The sequence below is a fragment of the Brassica napus genome, unplaced genomic scaffold (genome assembly GCF_020379485.1).
Source record: "Brassica napus cultivar Da-Ae unplaced genomic scaffold, Da-Ae ScsIHWf_5;HRSCAF=10, whole genome shotgun sequence".
NCBI classification, from domain to species: Eukaryota; Viridiplantae; Streptophyta; class Magnoliopsida; order Brassicales; family Brassicaceae; genus Brassica; species Brassica napus.
The window spans coordinates 16,702-32,491 of NW_026016660.1; the positions used below are offsets into that span (position 1 = coordinate 16,702).

A 15,790-nucleotide genomic window follows, 5' to 3' on the forward strand; every position below is an offset into this window, starting at 1 on the left:
CCTAACCGACCGAACCACAGCCCGTCTTCCCCGACCAACTCGACATTCTAAAACCCACGGTCGAGCCAGAATTAGCTTGGATCATGAAGAAACCAAAGACGGACATGCATTCTTATCTGGCGGACCATCCGGACAGTCCCGCAAGCGTCCTTATCTTTACCCCGTGCATCCATCTGGTTCGGATGAACCTGGACAGTAGCCGAAGGGTTTCCTTGACCAGAACGTGAACCGAATGGTCATCTTTGACTAATCTGCATGGAAGACTGAGTCTTTGACTCATTAATAATATTCTAGTCAATGTTTCTATTTTCTATGCTTTGTTTTCCCACAATTCTCTTTAATTCTCTTTGACTACAAGTAGTATAAATATGTAGTCCCTTTGATGAATAAAATCAGTTCATTTTGGTTGTTTATTTTCGATTCTTCTTTTCTCTGAGTGAGAGAGAGAGTTCTTAGCTAGTTCATCGGTTTGAACCAGCTTGTTGATTTGGTGGTCAGCCAATCATCTTTTGTGTCGTTTGGTGGTTAGCCAACACACCTTCATCGTTTCTTAGGTGGTTAGCCTTAGATCGTGGTATATCAAGAGTCATTCCGCATCTCTTGACGATCCATTCATTCCATTCCAGTTCCAGAAGTGCCATCGCCTTCTCGGTTCATATCAAACACCCGGCCAAAGCCATCCTTCCCGTTTTGGGCGTATCAACTTGGTATCAGAGCCACTTTGGCTGGTTTGTTTTCTTTCATCTCTCATCTTCTCATCTCTCCACGTTTTTTTCTTTTCTTATTTCTTGGATCCGGGCTGTTCCTTTACTCCCTTGTGATCGCCTATTATAAAAAAAAAAAAAAAATCGATAAAAAAAAAAAAGTTTTGGCGTGAATCACTTCTGAAGAGAAATCCAGGGGGAGTGGTGGAAGAGAAACCCTGCTGGCTGAAGAGAAATCCAGCCTTAGGACAGTTAAGGCGGATCCATATCAAAAATCTCTTCATCTTACCTTCTCTTTTCTTTTTCTCACAAAAGTTTGTTTTGGGTTTTGATTGCTGAATTTTGACTGCCTATCATCCTTTGAACCAGTGAAAGAACTCTGAGTGACCATCTAAAAATCGTGAGGTAAACACTTTGAGAGTGTGAGGATTTTTATTTGCTAACTTTGTTAAGTGTTTCAGGATGTTTGGACTTCTCAAGAAATCAAAACCACTACAAGATGATGTCTACTTTCCTTTTAAAACTATTGTTGAAAAGAAGCAATTGATTTTTGACAAGAGACAGTTTGCTTCTAATGAATTTGATTTTGTGCAGAAACAAAGGAAGAGAGAAAACAGGTCCAATGATGAGAAGTGGGTCAGAAGTGGTGATCGTCTCTTCACCAAAACCAAGAGAAGCAACCGTGTAGTGCTTGATCAAAACGAGCTTCAAACTTATGCTAGTTTGGAGAAGATGTTGCATAAGGCAATTCATGCTATCCGACAGCTCAAAAGGAAGGGAAACACCAACACTTCTTCGGCACCAAAACAGCAATGTAAGTCTTCTTATCTTTCAAATTCTGATTTGAAAACTAATGAGATTTCTTTTGATAAAAGCAAAGCTGTGAAACCCACAAGCAAAGCTCATTCCACCAGGTGCTTCAAATGCCATAGGATCGGTCATTATACTAACAAGTGTCAAAAGCAAAAACCGTTGGTGACTTTGGAGAATGAGAACCTTGAAACCGAGCCAGAAAAGGAAGAGCCTTTGCCAATTCAAATACCGGACCAAACCCAAGGTGAACATTGTGCTGATTATGGTTTTTTTGCGTATAATCCTTTTCCTTTTAATGTTTCAGATTTGAGGACAAATCTTTTTGAAGAGGAAGGGAATGATGTGCCCTGGTTCGTGGATCAGTCCATTGGAGCCAACCAGCATGGAGATCAGGACGTTCTGAACAATTTGACCGAGGTTCGTTCATTCGACCGTACTGATCAGACTGACCGAGCCGTCCCGCGTGCGTCCCGATTGGAGCTTCGGCTGGAACCACGTCCAGACGACCTAACCGACCGAACCACAGCCCGTCTTCCCCGACCAACTCGACATTCTAAAACCCACGGTCGAGCCAGAATTAGCTTGGATCGTGAAGAAACCAAAGACGGACATGCATTCTTATCTGGCGGACCATCCGGACAGTCCCGCAAGCGTCCTTATCTTTACCCCGTGCATCCATCTGGTTCGGATGAACCTGGACAGTAGCCGAAGGGTTTCCTTGACCAGAACGTGAACCGAATGGTCATCTTTGACTAATCTGCATGGAAGACTGAGTCTTTGACTCATTAATAATATTCTAGTCAATGTTTCTATTTTCTATGCTTTGTTTTCCCACAATTCTCTTTAATTCTCTTTGACTACAAGTAGTATAAATATGTAGTCCCTTTGATGAATAAAATCAGTTCATTTTGGTTGTTTATTTTCGATTCTTCTTTTCTCTGAGTGAGAGAGAGAGTTCTTAGCTAGTTCATCGGTTTGAACCAGCTTGTTGATTTGGTGGTCAGCCAATCATCTTTTGTGTCGTTTGGTGGTTAGCCAACACACCTTCATCGTTTCTTAGGTGGTTAGCCTTAGATCGTGGTATATCAAGAGTCATTCCGCATCTCTTGACGATCCATTCATTCCATTCCAGTTCCAGAAGTGCCATCGCCTTCTCGGTTCATATCAAACACCCGGCCAAAGCCATCCTTCCCGTTTTGGGCGTATCACTTCGGTTCATATTGCCTTTTTTGCAAAGAGACATATACCTCCGTTGACAGAGTTGAGATACGATTATGGAATGTCTTATGATACTGGAGAGATCGATGAAGGCGGAAGCAGGGTTTTTACAGGTAAAAGGGTTTGCTTGTGCGGTTCGGAAAATTGTTGTGGTTCTTTTGAGTGAGGTTGAACATTTTTATTATTATTGTTGTCGTCTTTTTTTTCTGTTGTTTTGATTATTATGGTCTTGTATTTCCTTTTAATCATTAAGAAAAAAACTTATTTAAGTTTTTAATCATAGTGTATATTATTTCATTATCAGTTAGATTTGTATCATTAGAAATCCAAATCATGTTTAAGTTAAGCCAATTAATATAAGTCATTTCTAGTCTTTTATTCTTCAAGTTTTGAGGTTGAAAACAAAAATAAGACTTGATAAAAGAAAAAAAAAAGATCTTTTTAGAAAAATAGACTTGATACAAAAGACAATATAAGAAAAAATAATATTTTTTCAGAAAAATATTATTTTTATAAAAAAGAAGATTATTGAAATTGTAATTTTCTCAAAAAGTAAATTTGATGTTTGTGTTATGATTTTATATATGTAGTGCTATTTGTTTTGATAATATTTTGTCTAAGCATTTATCACTGAGATTATAATAAAAAAGAGATTTAGTGGTTGTTTTAGTCTTAGATATGATTCACGATTGAATTCAGAACATTAATAGTTATAGTATATGGAAGGTTAATTAGATGATAGTCTTGTGTTTTTCTCAAACTAAAAATTCAAAAAAAAAAAAAAACTCGTCAGGTCATGTACTTCTCGAGTTTACAAAAACTTTTGGTGGAACTATGAACCAGAATTTGTGGGTGAGACTGTTGGGACGAAGTCTCTGAAGTTTATAAACTTCAGTCGGAAATCTTGGTCAGTAGGAGAGAGATTGGTAACGTTAGTCGGTTCATACACCATAGCTAACGTCATGTGGCAGCCTGTTGAGTTTGAAAAGGATGGCCAACCTTCGGTTCGTATTGCGTTTTTTGCAAAGAGGCATATACCTCCGTTGACAGAGTTAAGGTATGATTATGAAATTTCTTATGATACTGGAGAGGTTGATGAAGATGGAAGCATGGTTTTTAGAGGTAAAAGGGTTTGCGTATGTGGTTCGGGAAACTGTCGTGGTTCTTTTGAGTGAGGTTGAATTTCTTCTTATTATTGTTGTTGTCTTTTCTTTTTTTGCTGCTGTTTTGATTATTATGGTCTTGTGTTTCCTTTTAATCATTAAGAATAAAAAACTTATTTAAGTATTTAATCATATTGTTTACTTACGTTATTTCATTATCAGTTAGATTTGTATCATAAGAAATCCAAATCATGTTTAAGTTATGCCAATTAATATAAGTCATTTCTATTCTTTTATTCTTCAAGTTTTGAGATTGACAAGATAATAGGACTTGATAAAAAAGAAAAATAGACTTGATAATAAAAAAAATAAGAAAAAAAAATTATTTTTAGAAAAAACATTTTTTTATAAAAAAAAGATTATTGAAATTGTAATTTTCTAAAAAAGGAAATTTGATGTTTGATTTATAATTTTATATATGTAGTGCTATTTGTTTTGATAATAATTCTCTAAGCATTTATCAATGAGATTAGAATAAAAAGGAGATTTAGTGGTTGTTTTAGTCTTAGATTCACGATTGACTTCAGAACATTAATAGTTATAGTTATATGAAAGGTTATTTAGTTGATTTTTTATTTGATAGTCTTGTGTTTTTCTCAAGCTAACAATTAAACTCGTCATGTCACGTATTTCTCAAGCTTACAAAACTTTAGGTGGAACTATGAACCGGAACTTGTGGGTGAAGACTGTTGGTATGAAGCCTCTGAAGTTTATAAACTTCGGTCGGAAATCTTAGTCAGTGCGAGAGCGATTGGTAATGTTAGTCGGTTATGAACCATAGCTGCTCGGCTAACGTTATGTGGCAGTCTGTTGAGTTTGAAAAGGATGGCCAACCAACCTTCAATTTGTATTGCGTTTTTTGCAAAAAGGCATATACCTCCATTGACAGAGTTGAGGGATAATTATGGTATGTATTATAATACTGGAGAGGTTGATGAAGATAGAAGCATGGTTTTTAGAGGTAAAAGGGGTTTGCTTACGTGGTTCGGGAAACTGTCATATTTCTTTTGAGTGAGGTTGAAATTTCTTATTATTATTGTTGTTTTGTCTATTTCTTTTTCTGTTGTTTTTTTGATTATTATGGTCTTGTGTTTCCTTTTAATCATGAGACAATTAGCTGAATATACCCAACTTACTAAGAAATTAAGAAACTACCCTAAAGCAAGAAAAACTCATGTCCACTGTAGATATTTTGTCATTTTTTCTCATTTTATCCCTGTCCTAAATTTTTATATGTTTCTCTTTCTTGCCCTAAATTTTTAATATATATGATACAATAATTGTTAACCGCTTGGATAATATTAGTTGAATAGATAATGATTAATTTAGCACGTTAACATAATTTGTAACTTCTAACAGAATAATATATTAGTTAACGATTGCTACTTTAACCATTTTACCAATGTAAAAAGCGATAACATGTTTTGTAACAGTTAACCAAACATGTATCAGCTAATCATAATATGTTATATGTAATATTAATAAAAAGTTTCAACGTAAACTGTTATGTGACTTGTTTTAACCTACTAACTTATTTCATAGCATCTAACAAACTATTTATCAGCCAAGTCAAACTATTTTTTAGAAAAAATTACAAACCGTTTTAAAAGGCCGTTAACATGTTTTATAACAGCTAAGTAGACATTTATCAGCTAATGATAATATATTTTGTGAAAAAATCGGCATCCACCGGTTTAGTAACAACTAACTAAACATGCATATGCTCACAATATGTGATTTGTAGCATGTAATAAAAAATTATCCGTTAACTTAATAAATATCGACTACAAGCACAAATAACTTAAATGTTAGATTCAGGTTTCATCAATGTCGGGAAATCTCTATATTTCTTGATTATATAAACCATCAATACAACCATGAGCTTTTACCAGCGAATGAATTGAAGAGATCTCACATGTATATTAAACAAAATTTCTTAGACATTCATATCACGGTCAGATTGAGTAAAAGAATAGAGATGATAGATAGAAAAACTCATGTGAGGATAGTACTCATTAGATTCATACTCTGTATTAATTGAAATATATGTACATGTTGTTGATTCACATCGTTGGAAATAGAAAAGATAAGGAAAAAAACATTTAGATTAATAGGAAAAAATTGTGTTTGGTGATTTTAAGAAAATACAAGAGAGAGAGAGAGAAGTAAGAAGATTGTTATGGGCATAAGATAATAAGAAGACACAAGATAGAGAATGGTTCAGATAGTTGGGGCATGGGTAATTCTGTATTATAAAGATATCAACAGTGTCAAAATTAGTCATAGGATATTTTGCAAATATTAGTTTTGTTGTGTATATGGAGCCTAATTTCTCTTTAATCATTAAAAATTTCTCTTTAATCATTAAGAATAAAAACTCAATTAAGTATTTAATCATATTGTTTACTTATTTATTTCATTATCAGCTAGATTTATATCATAAGAAATCTAAATCATGTTTAAGTTAAGCCAATTAATATAAGTCATTTCTAATCTTTTATTCTTCAAGTTTTGAGATTGAAAAAAAATAAGACTTGATAATAAAAAGACAAAAAAAGAAAAAAATAATTTTTTTTTTAGAAAAATAGACTTGATAAAAAGGCAAAATAAGAAAAAAATAAGATTTTTGTAGAAAAATATTTTTTTTAATAAAACAAGAAGTTTATTGAAAATGTATTTTTCTCAAAAATTAATTTTGATGTTTGTGTTATGATTTTATATATGTAGTGCTATCTGTTTTGATTATATTTTCTCTAAGCATTTATCACTGAGATTAGAATAAAAGGGAGATTTAGTGGTTGTTTTAGTCTTAGATATGACTCACGATTGACTTCAGAACATTAATAGTTACAGTTATATGGAAGGTCAATTAGTGATTTTTTTATATGATAGTCTTGTGTGTTTCTCAAGCTAACAATTCAAATAAAACTCGTCATGTCAGGTACTTCTCGAGTTTACAAAAACTTTAGGTGAGCTATGAACCGGAACTTGTGGGTGAAGACTGTTGGGACGAAGTCTCTGAAGTTTATAAACTTCGGTCGGAAATCTTGGTAATGCGAGAGAGATTGGTAACGTTAGTCTGTTCATAAACCATAGCTGCTCGGCTAACGTTATGTGGCAGCCTGTTGAATTTGAAAAGGATGGCCAACCATTGGTTCGTATTGCGTTTTTTGCAAAGAGGCATATACCTCCGTTGACAGAGGTGAGGTATGATTATGGAATGTCTTATGATACTGGAGAGGTTGATGAAGATGGAAGCATGATTTTTAGAGGTAAAAGGGTTTGCTTATGTGGTTCCGGAAATTGTCATGGTTCTTTTGAGTGGGGTTGAATTTCTTATTATTATTGTTGTTGTCTTTTTCTTTTTTGTTGTTGTTTTGATTATTATAGTCTTGTGTTTTCTTTTAATCATTAAGAATAAAAAACTTATTTAAGTATTTAATCATATTGTTTACTTACGTTATTTCATTATTAGTTAGATTGGTATTATAAGAAATCCAAATCATGTTTAAGTTATGCCAATTAATTTAATTATTTTCTAGTCTTTTATTCATCAAGTTTTGAGATTGATAAGATAATAGGACTTGATAAAAAGACAAAATAAGAAGAATTTTTTTTTTAGAAAACTAAACTTGATAAAAAGACAAAATAATAAATAAAAAAAAATTTAGAAATATTTTTTTTTATAAAAATATAAGATTATTGAAATTGTAATTTTCTAAAAAAGGAAATTTGATGTTTGGGTTATAATTTTATATATGTAGTGCTATTTGTTTTGATTTTATTTCTCTGAGCATTTACCACTGAGATTAAAATAAAAATGAGATTTAGTGGTTGTTTTAGTCTTAGATATGATTCACGATTGACTTCAGAACATTAATATTTATAGTTATATGCAAGGTTAATTAGTTGATTTTTATATGATAGTCTTGTGTTTTTCTCAAGCTAACAATTAAACTCGTCATGTCACATACTTCTCGAGTTTACAAAAACTTTAGGTGGAACTATGAACCGGAACTTGTGGGTGAAGACTGTGTTGGGACGAAGCCTCTGAAGTTTATAAACTTCGGTCGGAAATCTTTGTCAGTGCGAGAGCGATTGGTAATGTTAGTCGGTTAAGAACCATAGCTGCTCGGCTAGCGTTATGTGGCAGCCTGTTGAGTTTGAAAAGGATGGCCAACCAACCTTCGGTTCGTATTGCGTTTTCTGCAAAAAGGCATATATCTCTATTGACAGAGTTGAGGGATGATTATGGAATGTCTTATGATACTGGAGAGGTTGATGAAGATGGAAGCATGTTTTTCTTAGTTCAGGATTTACTTTTGCAATTGATGAGTCTACTCCAATTGAAGCTACACCCTTCAGCTATCTAATCCCGAGCTTTGCTGACAATGATAACCATCAGATGGAGAACATCTCATCACCAACTTCTCAAGTGGTTACACCACTCCAAAGTCCAAACGGTTGTATGAGATCCTTTACACAACAACACCTCCTATTTCTCAAGCCTCACCGCACAACAACACCTCCCATTTCTCAAGCCTCACCGCTTCATCCTGCTAATGACGAAAACTACAACACACCAACACCCTCTCACCAAGGGGCGAATCTAGAAAAATTTTATAAACGCCAAAAAAATATTGTTGATGGGGGCACTTTTACATTTTTTCTTCACTAAACTAATGATATTTAATAAATTAAATTAAACTATCAAAGAAAAAAATAAAAATCAGTAGGGGACACGTGACCCCGTACCGCCGTACTTCCATCCGCCCCTACTCTCACCTATATTAATGGCCACACCACTTAGTTTTGTTTCACCATCTGATGAATCCAACACTGTTGTTGTCGATCCCAACATAGGTCCCATCAAAAGAGGGCGAGGCCGATGTAATGGAATGTCTTATGATACTGGAAAGGTTGATGAGGATGGAAACATGATTTTTAGAGGTAAAAGGGTTTGCTTATGTAGTTCAGGACTCTGTCGTGGTTCTTTTGAGTGATGTTGAACTTTTTATCATTATTGTTGTTGTCTTTTTTTCTGTTGTTTTGATTATTATGGTCTTGTGTTTCCTTTTAATTTATTAATAATAATAAAAAACTTATTTAAGTTTTTTAACATATTGTTTACTTATATTATTTCATTATCAGTTAGATTTATATCATAAGAAATTCAAATCATGTTTAAGTTAATCCAATAGATGTGTATTTTATTGTGTCTCAATAAAAAGATGGATATTTTTATTTTTAATTAAAGAGAAAAGTCTTGTACTATTATTTCATTATCGGTTCATGTGTTGTTGTGATGGTTTTTGTTCAGAAAGGTATTTATTTGGGATTTGGTGTTACGTTTCAGTAGTGTTGTTGTCCTTGTGTGTCAGCTATGAACAAAGGATCCAAAAAGAGAGCATGGGATGGTAAAATCTACGTAAACTGTAATTTTGTTTGTGAAATTTGGGACCCTACTTTACAAATTTTCAGAAAATTTGGACCCTAAAATGCAAAGGAAAAAATAATTAATAGGACGGGACCCGGTGCAAATGCACTGTCTGCACACCCTTAAAGCCGACACTGTGAAAAAAGGATTCAAAAAGAGAGCATGGGATGGTAAAATCTACGTAAAATGGAAACTATTCTTGTGGAGGTGGACAATTTGGCTTCTCAGGCCTATCAGAGTTCTTCTCTATGTTTCCTTGAGATGTGTTTTGGGGATTTAAAGGATGTAAGAGGAAATGGGTTCTCTTGGTTTTCTTATGTTTGACAGGGTAAAGCTTCTTTGAGTTCAAGTGATCCTACAGGATTGGATTCTGTAAGGGATGAACCAGAGGAAGGGATGGAGGATCAAGATGAGTTCTTCATCGAAGACTGCTGCATTTGTACGGCATGAGATTTTCGTGAAGACCCCTCAGATTTTGAGGGCAATTTGCTTTATGCAGCTCGTGACAGGACTAGGCAGGTCAGATCATTCAAGGTCCTCGCTCTCTCTCTTACTCTCTTATGTTTCTTGTTTACCATAATCATCAGACAAAGGATAATGGATGCTTTAACTTCGTAAAGAATAAGAGAGAAGGATATGAGAAGCTTGCAATATGATTTGGAGATGCAGGCATGGGTGTTGATGTGACGAACAGTAAGAAACATGCGACAACATATCCAGACCCTAAGAACACAGAGTCAAACCTGCCATTTGCATCAGACGATTGAGACACCTTCTATGCAGGCTTGACTGTCATGTGATGCTTTAAAGTTTGAACAATATTATACCAAGAACCAATCTGTTTCTTCTAATATGAAAAACATTAAATTCTTCTTAATGCACCTTCTAGTTTCCTTTACTGCTCTAAACAATAGATTTGTTCCACTTAAGACGCAGGGAACAAGCATGTTGATTAGAGGACGCATCTACAGTTCATTCTTCTGTACAGTAAAACATCTTTATACAGAAACCAATCCAATTGGGGCAAACTCATCGACTAAGAAAATAACATGACAGCTCTTATTCTAAACTCTAATTACCAGTATCTGATCCACGTCCAGAGGAGCTGTCACTGTCAGAATCTGCAGAACAAAAAAGAAGAAGAGTGATGTTAGTCGTGATGCTGATAAAGGTGATAAAAAGAGCTGACAGATAGGTTCAACATTTACCACTAGAGCTAGATCCTGAGTCACTGCTGGAACTGTTATAACTACTTGATCCACCTGCCTTGTTTTCTTGCCGAACAGGAGAAGAAGACATGCGAATAGCTTTCCCTGGTTAGAAACAATCATTATATATATATTCCATTGGTGTTTCCTTTTCGTGTGAAAATAAATACTAACTACATCCGAATTTGGTATGAGCTAGTGACCTAAAACCTTACCTGATTCAGTAACTCTCGATCTTTCGGTGCCAGTTGCCTGAAACGAATGATTATGAGGCAAAATCAATAAAGACCTGAAATAAATAACATTTGGCTAAGGAAGGAAATCTTTACCGGTTCTTGGATAATGTTGTGAGCAGATTCAGCATCTCGTTCTGAACCAAACCCCTGATCCTCCTCCTTTTTAATGCTCAAGCTCTCCTTATACCCAGTCACAAAACTATAAAGCTCCCAAAGCGTCTGGATGTCAAGACTATCAATATCCAGCTCAATCTCATCATCCTGTTGAGAGAGTTCCGGATTACTATCAAGATATTGAGAGAGAGAGCACAAAAACTTAAACTGTATCTATTAGATTAATGAATCATGTACAATGTGTTTCCTTTATATACATGTATACGGTATATCGAGAAGTATACTAAGCCTCTGTTTCTATACAAGTATTAGAGAGCCTAGTATACTCAATACGCCCCTCTCAAGCCTCTGAAACAGAAGGTAGAGTTGATGAAGTGGAAGGTAGAGATGATGAAGTGGAAGTTGAAGATGATGATGGAGTGAAGAGGCTTGAAACAGACATACGTGAGAGGATGTGATGGAATGGAGATGGATGAAGCGGCTTAGTGAAGATATCCGCATGATTGTCAGCACTGATAACATGTATGAGCTTGATGAAGCCCTTCTTGACCTGATCACGTGTCGTGTGACAATCAATCTCTATGTGTTTCGTGCGTTCATGAAACACCGGATTAGTCGCAATGTGAATGGTAGAGTTGTTGTCACAAAAGAGCTTAGCCGTGTGGTGAACCTTGATCTTCAAATCAGTAAGCAACTGCTGTAACCAGATAAGTTCACAAGTCGCCAAAGCCATGCTTCGATACTCTGCTTCTACTCACTGTCTGCTGCTTCTTACACTTCCAACTTATCAAAGATTTGCCAAGATACACACAGAAGCCAGTAACATAGCGTCGAGTATCAGGACAAGAAGCCCAATCTGCATCTACAAAAGCATTTAACCATGTCTCTGAGTCAGCAGCATAGAACAGACCTTGGCCAGGATTAGACTTCAGATAATGAATGATCCTTTGAGCAGCCTGAAAGTGGACATCAGTAGGAGCAGAGAGAAACTGACTCAACCGATGGACAGCATAAGTAATATCAGGCCGTGTTATCGTGAGATAGAACAACCGTCCAATCAACTCACGATAAGGAGTAGCATCAGGTAAAGAGACTCCAGTAGTTGCACTCAAAGGAATAGAGGGATCCATTGGGACTGCACACGGCTTTGATGCAAGGAAACCCGTATCAGCAAGAAGATCCAATGCATACTTTCGTTGAGAGACAGAAATGCCTGTCGAGTTTCTTGCTATCTCCAGTCCAAGAAAGAATCGAGCAGGACCTAAGTCTTTGATCTTGAAAGCTTGATGAAGAACCTTCTTAACATCAAGAACAGCTTGAGGATCATTGCTAGCGATGAGAATATCATCAACGTAGACAAGCAACGCAATAATGGATGATCCAGACGTCTTCACAAAGAGAGAGTGATCTCCTGGAGAAGGTGAGAACCCATCAGCTAGAAGAACGGAAGAGAAGCAGTTGTACCATTGTCTAGACGCCTGCTTAAGACCATAGATTGATTTGTTGAGACGACAAACCGGATTTGGTGGCAAGCTAACACCAGGAGGTGGAGTATAACCCAATGGTAAGCTCATGTATATCTCCTCATTGAGCTCACTATGCAAAAAAACATTAGTAACATCCATTTGATCCAGACTCCAACCATGCGAAGCAGCAAGACTAAGAATAAGCTTCACACTGGTCATTTTAGCCACTGGAGAGAAGGTATCGGTGTAATCAAGGCCCTCTTGTTGTGTATATTCTTTAGCAACAAGACGTGCTTTGGGTCTCTCCACAGTACCATCTGCATTGTATTTGATCGTATAGATCCATCTGCAACCCACAACATTTTTACCCGGGGGCAGAGAAACAACAGTGAAAGTCTCATTACGATCCATTCCCTCAAACTCCACATTCATTGCTTTTGTCCAGAACTTAGACTTCACGGCTTGCTTAAAAGATGTAGGTACTGTCTCAAGGGAACATGTAAGAACAGCATCTTTGAAAGAAAAGGAGAGGTTATCATAGGAGAGAACAGATGAAAGTGGATAAAGGGGTTCTGATGATGATGAAGAAATGATATTAGCAACATAATGGTTGTTCAAAGAAGAATCCATAGAAATCAGAGAACAATGGTAATCTGAAAGATAGGTAGGGGCCTTACCTGTTTGTTTTGGCCGAGCTCTACCAAGTCCAGTATCTGTTGTTCCAGAAGCCACAGCTCCTCCATCCAAAGGAACACTAGAAGGAACCGATGGTAATGCAGAGGATGATGATGCATGTGAATGCAAAGGAACATGAACAGGAATGGCAGAATCAATGGCAACAGGAACAGGCAATGGCAATATGGATTTAGAGAAGATAATATCTGGTTGGGAACTACTCTCAAGTTTCATAAAGGGAAAATCAGTTTCGTGAAATAGAACATTACGAGAGACAGAGACAGTACGAGTTTCAATATTGAGAACCTTGTAACCCTTAATGCCTGATGGATAACCTAAGAAAATACAAGGTTCAGCTCGAGGTGAGAATTTATGTCTATCCTTTTGTAAAGTTGATGCATAACACAAGCATCCAAACGATTTAAGGAAACTGTAATCAGGTTTCTTTCCTGTTAACTTCTCATAAGGAGAGATTTTGTTCAAAGTAATGATGGAGTTCTATTGATGAGAAAAACAGCATTAAGAACACAGTCACTCCAGTATTGTAATGGGACACTAGATTGAAACATTAATGCGCAGAGCAACGTTTAAGAGATGCTGATGCTTACGCTCAACAACAGAGTTCTGTTGAGGAGTGTAAGCACAGGAAAATTGATGCATAATACCATTCTCTCTTATCAGGTTTGAAAAGGCAAGTTCTTGAGCATTATCACTATGAATCATTTTGATATTAGCTTTATATTGAGTACGCACAAGTTTAACAAAAGATGGTAAGATAACGGAAACATCACTTTTATATTTCATCATATAGATCCACGTTACACGAGTATGATCATCTACAATTGTAAGAAAGTATTTGTAACCCTCAACAGACTCAACACTAAAAGGACCCCAAGTGTCTATGTGAATAAGATCAAATGGTTCCTTAGACATGTTATTCTTATGTGGAAAAGGTAAACGACGCTGCTTAGCTAATGGACAGACAGGACAACTAGCATGTTCAAGTAAAGAAGACTTATCTAAAGCAATATCAGCAGAGAGATGTTGTAACTTGGCAGATGACGGATGTCCGAGGCGTTGATGACAAAGAGAACCATCAACCTTCAAGGATCCACAGAAGTTCAACGACGAAGAAAGCATATGTTGATCAAGAATGTATAGATTGTGAATCACAGAACCTCTACCAATCATCAAGCCCTGAGTATGCTCGTGTATATGACAAGAATCAAAACAAAAATGAGCAGAATGGCGATGTTGTTGTAATAGACTACTAACACTTATGAGATTAAACCGGAAAGATGGCATATGTAAGACATTCAACAAGACAAGTGATTCAGATAAATGCACTGTGCCAGTATGAGTTATCGGTTCCTTAGCACCATTTGGAAGAGAGACTGTAACTCCTGAAATAAGAGACACTGAACTAAACAGAGCCAAGTCAGAACAAACATGTGTAGTAGCACCACTATCTATAATCCAGGAACCCAAAGGGAGATTTGCAGATAAGGAAGAAAGTGTTTGGTGTTGAAAAGTTAAGGATTGATGTTCAAACGAAGACTAGTGGAAGGAAAAGAAAAATTAGAGACAATACCACTTGAAGATTGAGCAGCCATGAAACCTTTGTCTGTGATTGACGCATTGACCAATGACTGTGAAGCAGGAGGTTCAAGAGGTCGCATATGAGACTGTAACTGTTGAATGAGCTGATGAACTTGATCAGGATGAAAAGCACTCAGATCCAAAGTCCCTGCCTGAGAAGCAATCGAAGAAGCAGTTGTGGCATTAGCAACGTTGTTCTGCTTAGAGTAAGATTGGGCAGGCTTTGTTTGAAGTTGTCTCTGAGAAGAACCAGACTGAGGATTGTTCTGAGAATTGCTTCGTTGAGAGTTGTTGTTGTTGTAGAATCTGTGACCAAGCGGATAACCATGCAACTTGAAACATTTCTGCACAATGTGTCCTGCAACGCCGCAATGAGTACAAATGGGACGTGGCCTAGAATGATAGGAGTTGTTGTTGTTCACAGTAGCATAAGCCGCATTCTCAACTGGTCCAGAGTAGTGAGACTGATCAAATTCACTCGTCGAGTTTTGAAAGACAACATTATCAACTCTTGTAGCCGGCTTAATACTCTTCTGACGCTCATCTTGAGTAACCAAGTTAAAAACTTCCTCAATTGGTGGAATAGGTTTCAGCATCAGAATGTGACGTCGAGTAGCTTCATAGGACTCATTCAAACCATCAAGAATTTCATGACACGACTCCTTTGTTGGAGCTTTTCCCAAGACGTCGCAGCACTGCATTCACACTTGCCACACGTACACACAGGGAGATCAACATAATTTTGATACTCCTCCCAAAGCGTGACTAGGTCCGTATAATAGGTACTGATGTCTAAAGAACCTTGCTGGATGGAGCTCAACTTTTGCTCAATCTCAAAGATGCGAGGAGCATCATCCTGCTTGAACCGCGTCATAAGATTCTTCCAAATACATTCAGCACTAGACATGAAGAGCAAACTCTGACCTATCTTCTTAGAAATCGAATTCATAAGCCACGTAGAGACCATATCGTTGCATCTAGACCAAGCACCAGAATCTATGATCAGTAGAAGGTTTCAAGATTGTACCGTCAATGAAGCCGAGTTGTTTCTGACATTAAGAGCCATACGAACAGAACGACGCCAAGAATGGAAGTCAGCACCAGAGGCAAGACGATCCGTAACAAGCGCCAATCCAGCATGATCAGAGTTATGAAGA

The 15,790-nt window shown here is 36.6% G+C and overlaps 1 protein-coding gene across 1 annotated transcript; it reads right to left on the minus strand.

Moving 5' to 3' along the window:
- Positions 1 to 10,406: 10,406 nt before the first annotated feature.
- On the minus strand, positions 10,407 to 15,334 carry LOC106427107 (retrovirus-related Pol polyprotein from transposon RE1). Its single transcript, XM_048774911.1, has 9 exons — positions 14,626 to 15,334; positions 14,310 to 14,437; positions 13,857 to 14,231; positions 11,652 to 13,532; positions 11,249 to 11,590; positions 10,873 to 11,106; positions 10,759 to 10,795; positions 10,544 to 10,648; positions 10,407 to 10,456 (listed from the first exon to the last, which is right to left on the minus strand). Exons 1-9 carry the CDS (start codon positions 15,332 to 15,334, stop codon positions 10,407 to 10,409), a joined length of 3,861 nt encoding a protein of 1,286 aa, XP_048630868.1.
- Positions 15,335 to 15,790: the final 456 nt, after the last annotated feature.

Excerpts from the sequence above, each read along its gene's own strand:
- LOC106427107 (XM_048774911.1), bottom strand. The coding sequence starts at position 15,334 with ATGCAGTGCTGCGACGTCTTGGGAAAAGCTCCAACAAAGGAGTCGTGT. Across the intron at positions 14,232-14,309 it reads TCCGGTTTAATCTCATAAGT|GGCTTGATGATTGGTAGAGG; the intron begins GTTAGTAGTCTA and ends GAGCATACTCAG. Across the intron at positions 11,107-11,248 it reads CTTCATCAACTCTACCTTCT|ATACAGTTTAAGTTTTTGTG; the intron begins GTTTCAGAGGCT and ends TTAATCTAATAG.